The 22,122-nt window shown below is 42.3% G+C and overlaps 1 protein-coding gene across 1 annotated transcript in view; it reads left to right on the forward strand.

The window, feature by feature from the left end:
- Positions 1-3,138: 3,138 nt before the first annotated feature.
- The window catches only part of LOC107525718 (putative adhesion G protein-coupled receptor E4P), a 31,611-nt gene continuing 12,627 nt past the window's right edge, over positions 3,139-22,122 (forward strand). The window contains exons 1-12 of the mRNA XM_087816158.1: positions 3,139-3,255; positions 3,896-4,004; positions 5,457-5,579; positions 8,141-8,293; positions 10,537-10,577; positions 11,237-11,372; positions 11,899-12,006; positions 12,139-12,320; positions 12,902-13,069; positions 17,414-17,608; positions 19,437-19,672; positions 21,871-21,937. Of these exons, the coding sequence (XP_087672284.1) occupies positions 3,139-3,255; positions 3,896-4,004; positions 5,457-5,579; positions 8,141-8,293; positions 10,537-10,577; positions 11,237-11,372; positions 11,899-12,006; positions 12,139-12,320; positions 12,902-13,069; positions 17,414-17,608; positions 19,437-19,672; positions 21,871-21,937 (1,635 nt within the window). The remainder of the gene's footprint in view (positions 3,256-3,895; positions 4,005-5,456; positions 5,580-8,140; positions 8,294-10,536; positions 10,578-11,236; positions 11,373-11,898; positions 12,007-12,138; positions 12,321-12,901; positions 13,070-17,413; positions 17,609-19,436; positions 19,673-21,870; positions 21,938-22,122) is intronic.

The following is a 22,122-nucleotide window of genomic DNA, read 5'->3' on the forward strand; positions in this document are numbered from 1 at the left end:
TTGTTTTTCTGGGCCTGGAGCTGAAATATAACTGAGGCCTAAATGTTACCTTTAGGGAGGAAAAGGTCAGGGGAGTTTAAACCAAATGACCAGCCATATGCTAGGGGAGGAAAGGTTACCCTGGGGGTGAGATTCTTGTTTTCCCAGTTTTGTGCCTTGCTAGACATCCAGGGCTTTCTGCCCTGGTGAGTTTCTGTACATGGCCCTTTGTCCTTGCTCTGCTCATGTCTGTCTAACTACCGATATAACACACCCAGCCGAAAAGCAGTGACAGGGATTGGATTATTAGTGCGCATTCAATATCAGATACCAGAAATCTGGGAAGGTGACGGGTGAAAACCCTAACATCCTCCTTCCCCTCAAACTTGTTAGGAGAAAGCTTATAGAAGGGAATCAGGGAAAAGGAATGTGCGTAAATAGTACAAGGGGGTTCTGGTGATTTGCAGTCCTGGAATCTGAGTGCCTGTGGGGGTCTTGGGTCTTGATGAATGCCTTCCTTTCTGGTCCCCAGAACAGGATGGTCAGCATTCTGAAACTGGAGCAGTGACCGTGTGTGTGTCATCCTGGTGTTTCTGAGGCCTAATGGATCACCCTCTGCATTCCTGGTGGCCAGGCCTGGAAGTTCAAGACTGAGTTAAAAGTCTCTTTGTGCTTGCCTAGTCAATTGAGAACTGTGACAAACCTTAGAACATAAGGTTAAACATATACAGTTAATTAATCAATTATATATTCTGTTAGTAAAAAGGGAGAGAAAGATAAGAGAAAGGAAGAAAAGGGGAAAAACAAAGCATATTTTTATTTTACCCTTGTATCCCTATCAGTATGAATCCTTAAATATGATGTTTTTGTCAGTACTCACGATATAGAGCAGAGGAGGTAGGAAGAGCAGGTGTTGATCTTATCTTGTCCAGGGGACTTGTCTTGTTCTGTGATAATCCAAATAATCCTTGCTCCTGTCCTTACGTAGGATATAAATCCAAGTTACCTGGATTTTAATTGTCCCACTTAAACCCTTTGAGGGCTGATGTTGGCCATGAAAGCAGATGCCTCCAGAATTTAGCAAAGGATTCCAACTCAACCCGCTTGCAATGAAAGTGATAAGGGCAAATCCTTTTCCCAGTGCCTGGTTATCCAACCCACCTACCTTGAAGGAGTGATATTCCCAAATTTGTGGCAAAGTTGTCTGCATTTCTGAGTTCATCTCCAACTTCAATATGAAACTCTGTCTAGTCATATGGTGGACATTTTTCAGGTCATCATCAAAATAGAGCATCCTGAAAACTTCCTTATTCATTCCAAATTTGCCACAGTCTTGGACTCCTGGGATTCTTATGGTCTGTGCTATTTCAGTCTCTCCTTATTCCAGAGAATGCACTGGTTATTAAGAGGCTAGACATGTACTTCCCAGTACCATAGCCACTGGCCATGTGTAGCTACTGAGCACTGGAAATAAGGCCAGTCCAAATGCAAACAGGGTTTCAAAGACTTAACACACACACCAAAGAATGTAATATACTGTATGAATAATTTGTTTTATAGTGATTGTGTGTCTAAATGATAACATTTTGGCTATAGTCGGTTAAAAAAGTATATTATTGAAATTACTTTGACCTATTTCTCTTTACCTTTTAAAAATTAGTGGAGCCCAGCTGGGCGTGGCTCAGCGGTTCAGCGTCAACCTAGGATCCAGGTGATCAGGGTTCGATTCCTGGTCAGGGCACATGCCTGGGTTTCGGGCTTGACCCCCAGTCAGGGGCATGCAGGAGGCAGCTGATCAGTGACTCTCTCATCATTGTTTCTGTCTCTCTCTCTCTCTCTCCCTCTCCTTTTCTCTCTCTGAAATCAATAAAGATATATTTTAAAAAAATAAAAATAAAAATAAAGATTAGTGGACCTAGAGAGTATTATGTTAAGTGAAATAAATCAGACAAAGAAAGACAAATACTGTATGATTTCAATTATATGTGGAATCTAAAAAGAAAACATAAACAGACCCATAGATACACAGAATAAACTGATGGTTGCCAAAAGGGAAGGGGGTGAGGGGATGAGAACTTAAAAAATGAGCTTATTAGAAAATTTAAAAGGAACTATGTGGCTTACATTATATTTCTACTGAACAGTGTGGACTGGCCAAGCTAGACTGTTGCAAACTTGGCCTTTTGGTGCTAGACTTGGAGAAAAAGCTTCAGGAGCTGCTGGATTTTCAGAAATTGGGACACACACCTTGTGATATTGTGATTTATAATAAGATATACATATTTGGTCTTTGTTCCTGATTTTGGCACAGAGCTTCTAAACCCTTGGAATTTCCTGTGATGAGGCCTTTTGTTATATTAATGAAGTGACTTTTGGAACTCACATAAGGAAGGGGGCTCATTGACAGTGGAGCCAGTTGAGTTGGAACTTTATTTCTTACTTTATTTAATAATTTTTATTTTTAAATTACAGTTGACATACAATATTGTGTTAGTTTCAGGTGTTCAGCACAGTGATCAGCACAATTATATAACTTATGAAGTGATCACCCTGATAAATCTGGTACCCACCTGGCACCACACTTAGTTATTACAATATTATTGACTATATTCCCTATGCTATACTTTATGTCCCCCTGATTATTTTGTAACTACCAATTTGTACTTCTTAATCCCTTCACCTTTTTCACCAGTTCTCCAATGCCCCTCCTATCTAGCCACCATCAAACTGTTCTCTGGATCTATCATTTTGTTTGTTTGTTAATCCTCACCAGAGGATATTTTTTCCATTGCTTTTCAGAGAGAATGGAAGAGAAGGAGGGAGCGGGGGGGGGGGGGGGAGCGGAGAGAGTGAGAAACATTGATGTGAGAGAGACACACTGATTAGATGCCTCCCGCATGTATCAGGACCAGGGCCAGGGATTGAACCTGTAACCCAGGCATGACCAAGAATTGAACCCACAACCCTTTGGTGTGTGGACCAACGCTCCAACCACTGAGCCACACTAACCAGGGCTCTCCCAGTTTTTAATCACCACATGTGGGTGTGGGACCAGTCTGCTTTGTGTCTCCACCCTTCCTACCAGTGTCAGTGTAGCTTCTTCTTTATATCCTTAGTTGTAGGACTTCTGTTCAGCTGGACTTTAGATAGTTCTCAATGATGGCTGTTCTCTCGTTTAGTTGTAATTTTAATGTGGTCAAGGAAGGAGATGAGTACTACGTTTACCTGCACCACCATTTCGACCATGAAACTTACAGTTTCACCCTGATTACAAGGGTAGGGAGAAGGGCTGGAGGTTGACTCTGTCACCAATGACCAATTAGTAATCAATCATGCCTATGTAATGAAGCCTCCATAAAAATCCAAAAGGAGGGGGTTTGGAGAGCTTCCGGGATGGTGAACTGTTGGAGGTGCTGTGAGAGTGGTGCCTAGAGAGGACATGGAAGCTCAGTGCCCCTTCCCCATACCTGGCCCTATGCATCTCTTTCATCTGGCTGTTCCTGAGTTGTAGCCTCTTGCAATAAACCGGTGATCTAGTAAGCAAAATGTTTCTCTTGAGTTCTGTGAGCCACTCTAGCACATTAATCAAACCCAAGGAGGGGATCATTGGAACCTCCAATCTATAGCCCTTAACCTGTGGAATCTGATGCTGTCTCCAGGTGGACAGTGTCAGAATTGATTTGAATCATAAAAATCCAGTTGGTGCCCAAGAATTTCTTGTTGGTGTGGACCCCCGCCCCCCGGCAATGCACATTAGAATTGGGTGTTGAACCTCTTACAGCTGCAATCAGATGTACATCTCACACTGAAGTAATATATGATGCCCTTCATGATCCTTGTGTTTATAGTTTACCTGGAAGAGTCTACAGTAAAGTGAACGGTGGGAGATGAAGCCCCTAACTCACCCATACCTCAGCCAAGCAGAGCCCCAGGGCATCCTCCATCTGAACTATCCCCTTCTCTCTCTATTCCAGGTCTGAGTGTCCTGCTAGCTCTGTCAGGATTGGAAGCGGAGAGTTCTAGAGGTGAGTCTACAATTGTCAAAGGCAGGGGAAGGAAACTGGGGTCTGCAGCCTGCCTCCAGAGGAAGGAAGGAGTCCTTTCATTGGGAGAGAATATAAATCCCTGATGCCTCCTTCACACTCCTTGGAGCTCCCGAGGACTACCCCCTCCTTCTACACCATCACCATTGTCACCCCCCATGTATTTAGCTCTTGTATTGCACCAGGCTCAATACTAAGCAAATTGAATGCTCCAGCTCGTTCAATCCTCATGACATTCCTGCAGAGATGGTTCTGACATTATCCCTACTTGAGAAGTAACTGGCTCAAGGTCACACAGCTGGTGGATGTTGATCTCTGCCCTTTCTTTCCCAAAAGCCTGTGTCCCAAATCATTCTGGGAGATAGTGTTGCCTTTGCCCCATGTCTTGGGTTGGGTCCCCCAGAAGCAAATACTGAAATAAGAACTTGAAAGCAAATCATTTATCTGGAAGGGCATCCTAGGAAGCACCAGCTGGGAGTGGGAAGTCAGGTGGGAAGGCAAGGAGCCAATATAGGTTCCACTATCCACATGTGGGCAACTGAAGCTTGAGCACACAGGGACTGTTGGACATAGTAAGAAGCATGCACCTCAAAGTTATTTCCCCCAATTAAACATTAATTCCCTATCCACCCTACCCCAGCCCATGGCACCTTCCATTCTGTCTCTATGAATTTGACTCCTCTAGGAACTTCACATGAGTGGAACCACATAGCATTTGTTCTTTTGTGATGAGCTTATTTACTTATCGCAGCATCTCCAAGGTTCATCCATGTTGTAGCATGTGTTGGAATTTCTTTCTTTTTTTAAAAGCTGAATAATATTCTGTTGTGTGGATGGACCACATTTTGTTCATTCATTCATCTGTTAATGGACACTTGGGTGGCTTTCATCTTTTGGGTACTGTGAATAATGCCGTTATGAACATGGGTATACAAATATCTTTTTAAGACCCTGCTTTCAATTCTTATGGCTATCTACCCATGAATGGAATTGCAAGATCATATGGGAATTCTAATTTTAGAAACTGTCAAACTGTTTTCCATAAGAGTTACACTATTGTGCATTCTTACCAGCAATGCATTAGGGTTACAATTTTGCCACATCTTAGTCTTTGTTTATTTTTGATAATAAGATAACTGGGGTTTGAATGCACTGACTCTTGTCAGTCATTGATTGAGAGAGCTGCTAGGGGGGAGAGAAAGCTGCTACCTGTCATGTGGAGAGCAAAGAGGACTCTGGTGGCCAAAGAAAGCCCACAGGCAAAGAAACACAGGTGCTAGAGAAGTTCTACTGTCAAAAAAAGTGACGTTGGTGGCAGAGGTGGGACATGGTTTGGGATTTTGACCACAGAGTCCAGTAATCATAGGTGCTCAATGAATATTTCTTGAATAAATGAGTAAGCAAATGAATGAAAAGATCTTGTGTTCCCTGCAGCTTCCTGTCCCCCATGCCCTGAAAATGCCAGCTGCTTCAACAGCACCTACTGTGTTTGTAAAGATGGGTATCAGTCCATGTCTGGGAGGAGGTACTTCAATGAACCTTATGAGAAATGTGAAGGTAGGATGCAATCCACATTCATCTTGCAGTTTGGAATGGTCAGGGGCATCCTTCTGTGCCCCAAACCCTGGGTTATATAGGGATGCTAGTGCTGCAAAGATGCAAGAATATTACGAGATAGTCCCAAAGTCCTTAGAGAAGTCCCTACCCCTGTGCACCCTCCCCCTGTCATTCTAATGCTGGCTTGATGATCTTTGGTTTTTCTTTAGAGGAAGGTAGAGTTCCCAGGACCCTGGGCTCTTAAAGTCTCAAGCACTGGTGTTTGTGTCTGTTTGTTTGCCTGAGAACTTCACAAGGACAGGGATCATCTCTGTGTTGTTCATTGCTGTATGCCTAGGACAGAGAATAGTGTCACATAGCAGATGCTCAGTAAAAACACACAGACCAAGAGAACAAATAAATAAATCAACATATTGACACTCACTATCTACCATGACCTGGCCCCAATTTAGTTTTCCAGTTTCACTTCTCACTATGCCAGTATACTCCAGCCAAAATTCTTTTTAATTTCCACAACTTCTAAAGGTCAATTTGAATATCAAAGGAAAATAGCACTCCTGAACATCTTATTGGTGGAACTGTAGTGTCCATTCAGGGGGTGGAACATATAATGGTAGACTGCTTAGGATTTGTTTTATTTTATTGTGGCAAAATACACACAACATAAAATTTACTATTTTAACCGTTTTAGATGTATCTTCCAGTGGCATTAAGTACTCACATTGTTGTGCAGACACCACCACCATCATCCACAGAACTTTCTTACCTTTCCAAACTGAAACTCTGTCCCCATTAAACACTCACTCCCCTCCCTCTCCCCCGGTCCTTGGCACCCACCATCTACTTTTTGTTTCTGTTAACTTGTTTCCTCTTAGGGTACTCCTCTGAGTGGAGTCATACAATACTGGATATATCTATTTTTATTTTAACATGGTTTTAGACCTAAATAAAAATTGCAAAAACAGCACATTGAGTTCAGTATTTCCTGCACCCAGTTCCCCTGAGGTTAACCAAGGATATGACCACCGTATAGTGATCAAAACCACGGAATGATATTAATTAAACTCCAGACTTTTGTCAAGTTTCATCAGTTCTTCCCCTAATGTCTCCCTTTTTTTTCTGTTCCAAGAACCATTTGAGAATCCCACATTGCCTTTGTCACGATCCTTAGTCTTGTCTAATCTGTGACAGATCCTCAGTCTTTCCTTGTTTTTTGCAACCATGACACTTTTGAAAGGACACCATAGATGCCCTTATGCCATAGATGCCCTTTTGCACTTCACTTTTTTTTTTAAAAAAAACACCCATCTTTATTGATTTCAGAGAGAGGAAAGGAGAGGGGGAGAGAGAGATAGAAACATCAATGATGAGAGTCATTGATCGGCTGCCTCCTGCACGCCCCCAACTGGGGATCGAGCCTGCAACTGGGGCATGTGCCCTGACTGGGAATCAAACCCCGATCGCCTGGATCATAGGCCGATGCTCAACGGCTGAGCCACGCCCGGCTGGGCTGTACTTCGCTTTTTTAGCTTAAATGTATCCTAGAAATTACTCCAAATCAGTTCATAGAGATCTTCCCCATTTTCTTTTTTATGGCTTTGGGATGAACCATAGTTTATTCAACCCCCTCCTAAGTATGGGCATGTAAATTGTTTCAGATATTTAGGCTGTCCTATGGACACGCTTATGGAAGTGTGTCTTTGGAGTATAGTCCTAGAAGTGAGATGGCTGAGTCAAGAGGTAAATTCATATATAGCTTGATTAGATATTCCAAATTTAATTCCAGAGAGGCTGACCAATTTGCATTTCCACCAGCAATGCATGAGAGCACCCGTCTTCCCACTGTCTTGCCAGCAGAATGTGTTGTCCAGTGATTTGACATATGACTATTAACAGATTCTAAAACTCCATGTATATTTGAGTCTATTTCTGGATGTTTGGGCTCTTTCACTTGTCTATCTCTTTATATACCAGTATCTCATTGTTTTATTAAGACTTTGTAGTATGTTTTTATATCTTGGGAGGCTAGTCCCACCTTGTGGTTTTTCTGGCTACTCTTGCATGATAGTAGCAACTCATCTCACTCCATAAAATACTTGTAGATATTTTTTATTGAGATTGTATTGGATTTATAATTAACTTAAGGAGCCCAAGCCAGTTTGGCTCAGTGGTTAGAATGTGAATCTGGGGGGTATAAAGGGCCCTGGGTTCAATTCCAGCCAAGTGTATGTACCTCGGTTGCAGGCTCAATCCCTGGCCCCAGTTGGGGTGTGTGCGGGAGGCAACCAATCAATGTGTCTCTTCACATTGATGTTTCTCTCTCTCTCTCTCCCTCCCACTCTCTCTGAAAAGCAATGGAAAAATGTCCTCAGGTGAGAATTAAAAAAAAAAAGTAACTTAAGGAGAGCTATCTATCATCTTTATAATATGGAGTCATTTTATGTGAAAATAGATGTTCTGGGTACACTTATGAATGACATTGGGTAATAGAAATTCCAAGGGCAACATCAAATAGTATAATTTTATGAGAATGAAAAATGATATTTTTTCTTGATTCACAGACATCAATGAGTGTGAGACTGGGCTGGCAAAATGCAAGGAGGTATCATATTGCAGAAATGAAATCGGAAGTTACTACTGCAGCTGTGTCCCAAATTTTCATTTTGTCAACTGGTTGGCTAAATTTTTAAAGTTGAATCATTCAGATTGTTATGGTAAGAACCTCCAATTACTCTCCACCATGAACAAGGAGGGGCAAGGGAAGACTTTGAGAGTCCCACCAATGTCAGGCCAGGGTAAGAGAGCAGAGATCTGTCCTGGCCTTGTCTTTCACCCGTTGTTGTAATCTTTTCCCAGGAGATCTTATTTAAGCCCATGGTATCAATCACCACCTCTACATCACCGCCTTACAAATTTATGTCTCTTTCCCAGGTTTCCAAAATGATATCTCTAATATCCTTTGCACTGGACTTCTCTACTTGTTTCTCTCTCACTCATTTTATCTGTCTATATACTAAAATCCATGAGTTTACGCGGATAGCTCCAATCCCAGTCCAGCGCCAGGGCTTGACCTAGCCTTCCCTCTTTCCTTATTTGTAACCTTCTTCAACACTCAAAAACCTGGCTCTCACTACCCACAGCCTATTGACTTATTTGTTGATCCCTAGTATAATTCCATATTTTGAGTTAGGCAGACTGGATTTGGTTTCCGGCACTACTGCTTACGGCTGACTTTGGGGGAATAACTGACTCCTTTGTGCTGCGTCTGTAAGTGAGAAGAACAGTAGTCACATCTACTGTACTAGTCATGTGTTGCTGAGTAACAACTAACCCCGATGTTAGCATCTTAAAACAACATATTTATTGGCTCACGGGTCTGTGCAGGGCAGGAGTTGAAGCGTGGCTTATCTTATACGCCTCTCACGATTACAATCAAAGTACTGGTCCGGGATGCAGTCTCCCCTGAAGGTTTGTCCGCTTCCAAGCTCACTCACATGACTGCTGGCCAGATTCCATTCTTTGAAAGCTGTTGGACTGAAGGCCTCACTCTCTTTCTGGCGATAAGAAGTCACTCTGCATCCTTAGGTATATTGGCCTCTCTAGCTCACTTTATTATAACAAGCACATGAGAACAGCCAGGAAGAGAGTGTGAACAAAGCAGAAACCGTAGTCCTTTATAACCTAACATCAGAAGTGACATCTTTTCCCTTTCGCTATACTCTATTCATCAGAAATGAGTCGCTGAGTTGAGGCAAGGGGAGAAGTGAATTCACACGAAAGGGTGTGAATAAAGGCATGTGAGGCGGAGATCACTGAGAGTCATTTCAGAAACCTTCTTACCTCACGTACTGGGTGAAATACCTTTCCCCAAATTTGTGTCCACTCGTGGAAACCGTGAATGTAATCTTATTTGGAAATAGGGTCTTTGCAGATACGATCAAATTAGGATGAGGTGATACTAGATTAGGGTGAGCCCTAAGTTCAGTATGATTGGTGTCCTTATAAGAAGAGGGAAATTTGGATTTAGGGACACACACAGGGACATGTAATGATAGAAGCATAGATTGGAGTTAGGCTGCCATAAACCAGGAGACAACAAGGATTGCTGGGAACTACCAGAAGCTAGAAGCAGCAAAGAGGGATATATCTTAAAACCTTCAGAGGGACCACGGCCCTGCTGACACCTTGATTTTGGACTTTTATCTTCCACAACCATGAAAGAATAAATTTCCATTATTTTAAGCCACCTAGTTTGTGGTACTTTGTTACAGCAGCCCTAGGAAATGAATACAGTTTATCTATGATTATTAAGGCTTGCAAAATATTTAGTGCATTGTTACGCACCTGGGCAGGCTCAACTAATATTAGCTATTATGCTACATAACTGTGTTCTAGAATCTTCTGAGTTCCTTTAAATGAGATAATGTGTATGACAGCACTTTATATACTGTGCTGTGTAGACAGTGGCAGGTATTATTATTGTTTCTATATTATTAATTCAATTAACACTCATTCCTTTGGGAAACATCTGCACCCCCGATATCCTGGGGCCTCTTCTGTATACTCCCAAGTCCTCTCCTTCTATTTGTTAACATCTTGAACCCTTGTAATCACTTAATTATTTGCCATTATTGGCTTAGTGACTCCTGGAAGCCTGCAAACTCTAGAAGGAAATTCCCTTAGTCTCTGTATCAACCTCTATCCATAAGGTTTAGCACTATGTCTGGCTTTTAGTAGTTGCTCAATAAATACTATTGACTTAATGATTGAACTGGAAGTCCCATCCTAATTCTCTTTTATTCTACTGTATTAGACATTTGGGACTTCTTAGAGGGGAATTAGGATATGATGTGGAAGCACCAGGGAAAGACCCAACTCGAGGGTGCTTGGAAGAAGGGATGTGAACCAGGGTGTGTTATCTCCCATAATTGATTAAATGGCTACTTTTCTTTCCCAGAGGGCACTGGTGAGAAGACACAATCATCAAAGAGTATTTGGGTGAGTAAGGTGAAGCTAAGTTTGGGAAATAGCTAATTAATCTTCCATGTCATTCTTCTGCTCAAATGCTACCACGGCTCCCTATGTCTTTTAGGATATGGCGGTTCTCACACAAGAGTGATTTTGTCCTCTGTCCCAGGGGACAATGTCTGGGGCAATGTCTGGGGACAGTTTTGGTTGGCATAACAATGGTGTTACTGGCATCTAGTGGGTGGAGACCAGGGATGTTGCTAAACATCTTATAATGCCCAGGACAGCCTCCCACAACCATTATATGGTCTCAAATGTCAATTGAGAAGATTGGGAAATTCTGGGAAAGGATTATATGCTCAGGTGCCATTCAAAGACCTGCATCAAGCATCTAGAGCCCCACTTCATCCCCTCACCACCTCCCATTTCCTATTTTCCTCCATAAGAAACTCTTTTGTAGGTTCCAGTTACCTCATTTTAAAGTCTTTGTGTTCTCATAAATACAAGGATACACTCTTCACAGGACTGTGAGTGATACATGAGAAAAGTCTTATCAGGTTGATAGCACAGAGCCTAGCAGCACCTTAATAAATGTTATTGTCTTCTGGGGTCAACCAGCCACACTTATGTACATTACTGCTTTTTAAACTTTATGTAAGTCTACCTAATTAGCTTTATTTCTTTGAAAGACAATTCCAAACAACAATGAAAGCAAAGAGTACATTGCCAAAAAGGCTACCGAACTACTTCAAACCGTAGAATTGACCATATGGAATGAGAGTGTTGCTTCTTCAGGAAAGCATGAAAATTCCGTTTTTGATATAGGTAAGAAACACTGAACATTTTCCTTATGACCAAAAGTTTATTGGGGGAGAGCTCTTTGGTCAGACTTTATGCTTATATGACATAGAGAGAATTCACTCAAGGGATCCTTCCCAAATGCAGAAAATCTGCTCCAAACACTATTTCCTTGGAAATCTTTTAGATGCTAAGCTTCTTTTGCTTAAAAAATTAAGTTTCCCCCTCACCAGGTACTCCAGTACACATTATTTGTTTTTGCCCCTTAAATATTCTATGGTAAATGCTGAGCTTGCCTGCCCCAGGTCCAGCTGTGGGAAACATGGCTATCTTCTCTCTCCCCCTGAGTTGGGTGGCCAGTGTGTGTTGCTCAGGCCATTTTGATGATTTCATCCCTACTGACCAGAGAAGTAGAAGGAAGTACCATCTGGTCTACCTTGCATGCAAAAAATGAAATCAGTAGTAGGGGGTCTTTCACAGAAGGGAGTTCTTCAGCAAGTTCCTTAGGCATGAGAAATGAGCAAAGTAAGACTTATTTTCTTAATGCTTCCAGTCTATGAAACCAAGAGGTGCAATGAGACAAGTGAGAAGGCTGTTCTGGAAGCTGGAAATAACACAATGGATATGCACTGCACTGATGTTTTCAAAGGGACCACAAGAGGTACTGTGTCTAAGATGGATTCTCTTGATCTTCAGATTCTACGCACTGCTGTTTCATTTCTAGGTGACTGGGCCAAGGTGTGGGGACGTACTATAGATCCCCCATAAAGTGATTTCTCTTCTGTTTTCTCAGAGAGTACAGTTGCACTTATCACTTACCAGTCTCTTGGAAATATTCTGAATGGATCCTTTTTCAATGATAGAAGAGGAACACTGGACATAAAATTGAACTCTCGTGTTGTGAGTGGCACCATTGGTGTTAAGGAAAAAGTTTATCTGTCTAAACCTGTGTTCCTGACCTTCAAACATACTCAGGTGAGCAAAATCCAGGGCTGGCTCTCTATGTATTACCTTAAATGGGTGTGTTATCAGGGTCGTGGCAGGTAACCAAATCCAACTCTTACTGATCCAGGGTTCAGAGAACCGACAATAAATATTGAGGCCTCCAGAGAAGGTATTATCACATTTAAGCCTAAAAAAAGCGATGGGAGGATGAGCATTAATGAGTCCAGTGAAAGCTGGAGGCATGGAGGAGGGATTGCCCTGCTGGAGATGGAGATTGCCTGGAACAATAGAAATATGGAAGTAATACTTGAGCTTCTTCTGCTCTCATCCTACAATCTCTCACCAGTTCCTCTCATTGATCCTACCAATGACAGGCAACCTGGGTAAAGCAGTTCATAAGGGTCAGTTCCTGGGGCTCTGAGATGACCAGAGCAGGGCACAATCAATGAGAATAAGGCCCACACAGGTGTGACATAAAACTCTTCCCCACACATGTTCCAGATGATGGGGCTTTCCCACCCAGTTTCCAATCCAGTGAATCCTTGACCAACCTATGAAGTTGAAATAGTAAATCCAGAAAGAGAGCCACTTTAATGCTATTCTCTTTCCAGCCTGGTGGTGTGAGAACAAAATATTTGTGTGTGTACTGGGAAGGATCAGAGGAGGGAGGCAGCTGGTCGACGGAGGGCTGCACTCATGTGAGCAGCAATGATTCTTACACCGAATGCAAGTGCTTTCACCTGTCCAGCTTTGCTGTCCTCATGGCTCTTGCTCCTAAGGTATGAAGATTCATGGTCCCCTCCTGTGAATCTTAGTGTGTCCAGGAAGCTGAGAGGTCATCTGCTCCATGTCTTAGAAAAAGACTCTTGAGAGGTTGTTCCAGGAAGCACCAGAAAGGGACTGGGGAAGTGAAGTGGGAAAAGGACAGAAACCATGCAGAGAACATTATCAAGCCAGTTACCACTGTGGGTAACTGGAGCTTACTTCCTTCTGAAGGACGTTGGAGGTCAGTATAGTTCATTCCAACTGAACATGAGAGAGCTGGGGCATTTATACACCACTTCCCTTCAGTTGTTAGTTGAAAGCTACATCCAGGGGACAATAATTCTCTAACACATCCATGGGTATGGCAGAGTGAGCTCAAGTTAGTAGAGGAAGCCCTCAGACATTGGGAAGTTGGGTTGTCAGTTCCTATAGTGGAAAGGTCCAAGGTGATCTGGGATCAAAAACATCTGTTCCTCTGCAAGAAAGAGTCACAGCTAAACATTCCTAGTCAGACCAGAAGAAGGCAACTGTCACCAATGAAAAAACAAAGCCCCCTGAACTTCCCAACAATATTTATGATAACTCAGGTTTAAAGAAACTTACCTAACTTCTTCCCCTATTTCTTTTTATCTCCCATTTGTTGAATATTTACTGTATGACAACCATTTTACTGCATAATTAATGCATGGCCTCACTTTATTCATTCAACAAGTTCATATATGAGTGCCTACTATATGTCAGATGCTGTTCTAGACACAGGAACAAGACAAACAAAGAAATCCTAACATTCATAGAAACTACTTCTGAGTGCTGTGTTTTCCAATAGGATCGCCAGCCACATGTGGCTACTGAGCATGTGAAATGTGGCTAGTGTGACTGAAAAACCAAATTTTAAATTTCATTTAATTTTAATTTATTTAAATTAAGAAGCAGTGCAGAGTTCCAGTCAAGATGGTGGAGTAGATGGAGGCTGTGTTCACCTCCTTCCATGAGCACATCAAAATTACAACTAAGTTATAGAACAATCAACCTGGAGAACCATCTAAAGACTAGCTGAACAGAAGTCCTATAACTAAGAATATAAAGAAGAAGCCACATCGAGACTGGTAGGAGGGGCAGAAATGTGAAATGGGCTGGCCCCAAACCCATTTCTGGTGGTTGAGAATCCATAGGGCTATCTCAGCTGCACATGTCCCCACTGAAGAGTAAGGGGTCTCAACCTAATGCCAGGCTTCCCAGCCCAGAGCACCACTGCTGGGAAGATAGGCCCATGAAATATCAGGTTGTGAAAATCAGTGGGATTCTGTCCGTCTAGGTTAGACACACGGCTACTTAAAACCCAGGTCCTCTTAAAGGACCCACACACAAACTCTTGCTTGCAAGCAGTCATCTTGGGCTCTGAAAAAAGGACAGTGGCTTGGGGGCTACCAGTGACATACAGGGAGAAACTGAGTTACGTGGCTTCAGGGTGATGACTGGAGGGATGGCAGCCATTGTCCCTGTATTGAGCCCACCACAACACATCCAAACCTGAATGCATTAGCCCGGAGAGTTCCACTGGCACCACCCTGGTGACTCCCTGTGACACTGCCTCACCCAACTCAAGTACTGCCTAAGGCTCTTTCAGTGGCTGAGGCTTATGGGCAGTCAACAGGTGGCAGTGGGTCTTGGGGTACTTTGTGCCTTTTGATGACCTGCCCAGGTCTGGTACCGGTGGAAGCTAGCCTCGGTTCTCAGTGTGGTCTCTTACACGAGCATACAGGCTTAGCACAGGTGTCTACCAACTACAATCACTTTGTAACTCCTAACAGTAAGCCCTAGGCTGTTCATAGGCAGCATCTGACATTGGCCTGCACCAGAACCCCTCCCAAAAGGCCCCAGAACCAGCACACCTGGTGGCCAGCTTCAGACCACAACAGAGCACCACCCAATTAGCTCCACAAGTAGCCACCCCCAAAGGTTGTCTTGGCAGGCACCAGACCCTGCTGGGGCATATCCTACTCCATGGAGCCAGCCCCCAGAGAGCAGCTCATATGCTGTGGTCATGGCCAATCCTCACAGCCAGTGAGCCTGAAAGTCAATCCATCCACTGACATTTCAACAACAATCAAGGCTCAACTATAACAGGAGGGCACACACTCCACATAAGGGACCCTCCTGGAGTACCTGGCTCAGGTGAACAGAGAAACTGCACCACTGGGCCCCACAGGACACCTACTATGTAAGGCCGTTCAGCCAAGACTGGGAGATGTAGCGGATCTAATATATAGAAGCAAACTCAGAGAGGCAGTCAAAAGGAGAAGACAAAAAACATGAAAGAAAAGGAAAAATTTCCAGAAAAAGAATTAAATAAAATTGAGGCAAGCAATCTATCAAACAGAGTTCAAGACATTGGTTATAAAGGTGGTCAAGAAACTTAGTGAGCACTTCCACGAAGAGATAGTAAACATAAAAATGGAAGTAGAAACTATAAAAAAGAACTAGTCAGAAATAAAGACTATAATAACTGAAATAAAAAAAAAATAGACCAGAAGGAATCAACAGTAGATTAGATGAAACAGAGGGCTGAATCAACACTTTGGAAGACAAGGTAGCAGAAAACACCTAATTGGAACAGCAAAAGGAAAAAATAATAAAAAATATGAATATAGTTTAAGGGACTATACTGGGATGATATCAGCGCAACAAGACTTGCATCATAGAGGTACCAGAAGGAGAAAAAAGAAAGGAAGGGATTGAGGACCTAGTTGAAGACATAATGATTGAAAACTTCCCTAACTGGCAAAGGAAACAGACATACAAGTCCAGGAAGTACGGAGAGTTCCAAACAAGATGAACTCAAAGCAGCCTACACCAAGACATATCAAAATTTAAATGGCAAATGTTAAAATAAAAGAGAAAATCTTAAAAGAAGCAAGAGAAAAGCAATTAGTTACCTACAAAGGAGGCCCCATAAGAATGTCAACTGATTTCTCAACAGAAAATTTTCAGGCCAGATGGGACTGGCTTGAAATATTCAATGGGTAATTCTCCACAGAAGACATGCAGATGGCCAAGAGACATATGAAAAGATGCTTAACATCACAAATCACCAGAGAAATGCACAGTAAAACCACAATGAGATACCACCTCACACCTGTGAGGATGGCTATCATCCATAAATCAACAAACAGCAAGTGGGATTCCAATTTCTGCCAGCACTTGCTGTTTGTTGGTGGGATTGTGGTTGGTGCAGCCATTATGGAAAACAGTATGGAAGTTCCTCAAAATAATTAAAAATAGAACTACCTTATGACTCAGCAATTCTACTTCTGGGTATATAGCCAAATATATCCAAAACACTAATTCAAAAAGATATATGCATCCTTATATTCACTGCAGCATTATTTACAGTAGCCAAGATATGGATGCAACCTAAGTGCCCATCAATAGATGACTGTATAAAGAAGATATGGTACATATATACAACGGAATATTATTCGGCCATAAAATAGAATGAAATTTTACCATTTGTGACAACAAGGATGGACCTAGAGGGCATTATGCTAAGTGAAATAAGTCAGATAGAGAAAGACAAATACCATGTGATTTCACTTACATGCAAAAATCTAAAGAACAAAATTAATGACCAAACAAAACAGAAACAGACTCATAGATAGAACAGACTGAGAGTTGCCAGATGGGAGGGGGATTGGAGGTTGGATGAAAAAGGTGAAGGGATTAAGTATAAATTGGCAGTTATAAAATAGTTAATGGGGATATATAGTATAGGGAATATAGTAAATAATATTTTAATAACTATGTATGGTTCCAGGTGGGTAGTAGAATTATTGTGGGGTGGGAGGGCTACTTCATAAGTTAAAAAAGTCTATGGTGTACACCTGAAGCTAATATAAAATAATATTGAATGTCAATTGTAATTGAAATTTTAAAAAAAGCAGCAGTGTAAAATATTTTTCCATTAAACTCAACTTTGTTTTGTGGTAGGACTACATTTCACTTTCAGCACTGAAAACAGCACCTGAGTTGAGATGTGCTGTAAGTGCAAAATAGACACTGGATTTCAAAGGCTTAACTTTGGAAAAAAGAATATCAAACATCTCATTCATAATTATTTTACACTGATTGAAGTTTGAACTGGTTATATTTTGCTATATTGTCATACCAGTCTAGTGGTTTTGGTTTTTCAATAGCCCTGTGTGGTAAATGCCCCTATTTTGAAGTCGGGAAAAAGTGAGTCTCAGAGAGGCTCACTCACTCATCTGAGTGCTTCAACTAGAAAGCGCACCTGGCTCTCCATCAGGAACCTAACTGCAGAGTCGGAAACTATAATGGGTCCCTCTTCTGGTGGCTCATAGGCGGATCCCACTCTGGCTGTGATCACCTACGTGGGACTGAGCCTCTCTCTGCTGTGTCTCCTCCTGGCAGCCGTCACCTTCCTCGGGTGCCGACCCATCCAGAACACCAGCACCTCCCTCCACCTGCAGCTCTGCATCTGCCTCTTCCTGGCCCACCTGCTCTTCCTCACCGGGATTGATCAAACTGAGCCCGAGGTAGGCAATTTAACCAAAGGCCCTTGTTATCATAATCAAATCTATCATCTCGTCTTGAGGAAAGATGGGGAGAGGGGCAATCATTACCTGGGGGAAAATGCAAGGGTCCCCGTTTCAGCTCTCCTCTAATTTTGACAAGACCCATATATTCTTTTTTTAAAAGATTGTTGACAGCGTTACAGATGTCCCTCAATCCCCCCCCCCCGCCCAGCCCCCGTCCTCCCAGCCCCTGCCCACCCCAGGCCTTCGCCACACTAAGGACACATACTTTCTGAGGGGCACTGAGTAAAGTGATTGAGAGTCGAACTGATGGTATTAGGCCAGTTTACAATAGTTTGTAACAAATGACCTCCGAAATGCTGTGGCTTATCACAAGAGTAGTTCCCTTTACCTGTATGTATCAGCAGAGGGTGAGCACACAGGTCTGAAGGGTGTCTGTCCTCTAACCTCAGGCTGATGGAGGTTCTTCTGTCTCCTGCACAGCTCCGAGGCCATCCTGGGTCCTTTCCATTTCAGCCAACTGGGAGAGAAAAGGGCGCGGCGAGTCCCATGAGGTTTATATGGGCCGCCTCGGGAAGTGGTACCTATCACTTCCTCTCACATTCCATTGGCTGGAACTCCGTCACATGGTCACACATACCTGCAAGGCATGCTGGGAAATGCATTCTCTGGCTGGGAAGTCCTTTCTTAGAGACAAATCTATATTCTAGAGTTGAGAGGTGGAGGGAGGCTTGCATGTTTGGGGCAGTGTCATTGCCGCACAATCTGCACTTGTATCTCAGCTCTTCACCCTACTTGCTATATGGCCTTGTTGAAGTGACTTCCCCTTTTTAAACTTCCTCTCTAAAACAAGGGCATTATCATGGGGTTCTAGTAAAGACTTAGCAAGATAAAACATAGAGCCTGGATTAACCACTCAGAGAACAACGCTAGCTTTTATTTTCATCATGACCATGATCACCATCATATCATCACATCAAGGAAGAACTGGTACCAGATGCTCTCCAACACTCCTTTTAACCCTAAAGACTATGATCTTGCTATCAGAAGGTTATGAAAGCTCCATTTTTTCCTTCCTAAAAGGCAGTACAGTGCTATGGTTAAGAGTAAGTATGGTCTCTGCAGACAGTTTGGGTTTCAAATACATTTTTTTGTTTTTACCAAATGTGATCTTGGGAGAGATTTCAACTTCTCTGGGCCTCAGTTTACTCATTTCAAAATGGGCAGAAGTTGGCCAACTACAGTGCTCAGGCCAATTCTGGCCACAGTCTGCTTTTTGTAAATAACATTTATTGGAACCTTGACTGCTGATGTCCAAGAGCTAAAGAAGATGGACATCTCAACTCATGAAGAGAGGGTGGATTCTCCCTTCTGGTACCTTTTTATTCTATTCAGGCTCTTCATGGGTTAGATGATGCCCACCCTTATTGGTGAGGACAATCTTCTTTATTCATCTACTGATTCAAATGCTAACCTCTTCCAGAAACACCCTCACAAACACCCCCAAAATGTTTCATCAGCTATCTGAACATCCCTTAGCCAAGTCCAGCAGACACATACAATTAATCATCACAGCCTTTCAAAGGACAAGAGCAATGGAGCATTTATTTACCAGCTCTCATCTGTCATGGATTTGAGGGCTGCCCCCATGCACTGGGCAGACTTCAATGGTCAATGAAAGCCCCCAGAAAATGTGTTGCCCCAGGCAAAGTGTCACAGGTATTGGAATTAAAGTTCCAGCCAGCACCCAGGAAATGATAAGTGCTGAGTATATACTCAGGTACAGACGACATTGGCATCACATTGCCAACTCTTCTCTGCCTTCCAGGTGCTGTGCTCCATCATCGCAGGCGTATTGCATTACCTCTACTTGGCCTCCTTTACCTGGATGCTCCTCGAAGGGCTGCACCTCTACCTCACTGTCAGGAACCTCAAGGTGGCCAACTACACCAGCGCAGGCAGATTCAAGAAGAGGTTCATGTACCCGTTAGGCTATGGGATTCCAGCTCTGATTGTGGCTGTGTCTGCAATAGTAGGACACAAAAATTATGGAACATACACTCAGTAAGTATAATGAGGGTGTTTATGGTGACAGTGATACCCATGGCCAATACGTGATCTGAAATAAAAAAACATTGCTTTACGTTCCATTTTCCAATTGTGAATTTTACTTCAAACCAGTTCTTCCTTAAGCCTGAATTTTATTTTCTCCTGGAAATCCCTAGAGCTGTGGTTTTCAGCATCTTTGGGTAGTTCCCTTTGAGAATTTTGGTGAAATTCAGGGCCTGTTTCCCCAGACAAATGAACACAAAATTTTTAATACAACTTCATGAAATTTAGGGGCAAGATAGCAAACCCATGACTCCACATTAAAAACCTGTGGGTTTTATGTTCTGTAGGATTCTGAGAGAGTGGGTTGATTAGGTTGAGGTTCATCTTCACAATGTAAAGGATAACAACAATAACAACCACCTCTGAAGGCCTGTGCTGTGTCAGAGATAGTGCTTTCTAGCTGCAGAATCTAGTCTCTTCCTTCCATGAGGTTGGCATCGTTTATCACATCATGCACGGGACATCTGGGCCTTAGTGCATCTAATCAACTTTCTCAAGGTCATATCTAAAAGAAAGTAAGTCAGAATTCCTAAGGCAGTGTTTTTAACAGCCATGCTTTGCTGCCTCACCAAAGAAGTTTGCAAAGCCTTGCAAAGTTAGTTGAAGAAGTTAGTATTCTGGCAATGGCAGTGGGGCTTAGGTTAGGAGGTAGGTATGCGTGCGCTAAACCAACATGTAGGAGACTGGCCATCTTAAGTCAGAGATGCCTTGTCTCCAGCTTGATCCGATCTGTGTCCTCCCAGAATGGCCCTGGAGATGGTAGGGTAGGTCAGGAATTGGCAAAGTTTCTATAAAGGGCCAGATGGTAACTATTTTGTGGTCTCTGTGGCAATGACTCAGCATTGCCCTTGTGGTGTGAAAGCAGCCAAATCATAGACAATATGTAAATGAATGGGTATGGCTGTGTTTGAATAAAACTTTATTTATAAAAATAAGAGGTGGACTGGATTTGGCCCGTGGGACATAGTTTGCAACCTTTGGAATGGAACTAAGAGTGGGAGTTTTTCTGACCACTGAGTGTTGGTGGTTGCTTGTTATTTTTGCCAGTTTCGCAGTGCCGGGTCCCCTTTCAGAATAAGCTATATTACCATTGCCAACATAAGCCATGACAGAATACAGAGTCTTTTGGTAGTTTTTAGAATTCCAGTTAAATTATTATTTTTATTCTTGTTTTCCAGCTTTATTGAGATGTAATTGATATACAGACAGTTGCACATATTTAAAGATACATGTTAATGAGTTTGGACATATACATACACTGTGACACCATCACCACAATCAAGGTAACAAGCATATCCACACCTCCAAAAGTTTCCTGGTCACACCCAGAACATTGACATTGAAGCAATCTCTGATCTTGTTTATACTTCTCAAATTTTACTTGCATCCTTTTGTATATTTAGTTCTGTGCAATTTTATAACATGCATAGAGGTGTAATCACTACCAAATGGTTACATTCCATATGATTCTCATTATATAACACTCTTGAAATGAAAAAATTAGTTTTACTCTTTTTCTTATTGTAGTAATCATTATTATTAGGATACCTACATTTATTTAGCCTTAACTCTGCCAGGAACTGTATCTAAAAACTGTGTGCACATTACCTCATTTAATATTTCCTACAAGATCTATATGAGAAAACAATGAAAGAAATCAAAGAAAGCTCAAATAAATGGATAGTCCATGTTTATGGATAGCACGACTGCATATTGTCAAGAAGTTAGTGCTTCTCAACTTGATCTATAGGTTCAATGCATCCACAATAATAATCCAAGAAAATTATTTTGTGGACATTTGACAAACTGGTTCTGATGTTTATGTGGAGAGGCCTGGAATAGTTAACATAATGCTGAAGGAGAAGAACAAGTCACAGGATTGACTCCATCTGACTTCAAGACTTACTTGGTAGATAGCCACAGTAATCATTTAACTTTTTTCAATACTTCTGTTAACCCCACTTTACACCTGGGAAAACAGGCTCGAGGCATACAGCCTGTATCAGATGAAGACCCATGTCTGATTCGATCTAAAACTCAGGTCTGAACTAAACAGCTTCTGGCACTGCTCAGATCTTGCTACAGGAGCCTGAATTAAATCTCTTGTCTTCTGAGAAATAAACAGCAAATCCTTATCTTTCTCTCAACAGCTGCTGGCTCAAGCTTGATAAAGGGTTCATCTGGGCCTTCATGGGGCCAGTGGCCATCGTTGTCTTGGTAGGTGACCATTGACGGTTATTTATCGGTGTGCCTGCCCTGGGTTAGCCAAGCATAAAGGGGAAGTGAGATAAAGATAAGGAAATATAACCTAATGTGGTCAACTCTCCTTACTGGAAATACTGGCTGAATGTGTGTTTCCCGGCTTCTGCCGAGCTGACTGGTTGCTTTGATATAATATAACC

Source organism: Miniopterus natalensis, chromosome 4 (genome assembly GCF_054644295.1).
Source record: "Miniopterus natalensis isolate mMinNat1 chromosome 4, mMinNat1.hap1, whole genome shotgun sequence".
Taxonomy (NCBI): Eukaryota; Metazoa; Chordata; class Mammalia; order Chiroptera; family Miniopteridae; genus Miniopterus; species Miniopterus natalensis.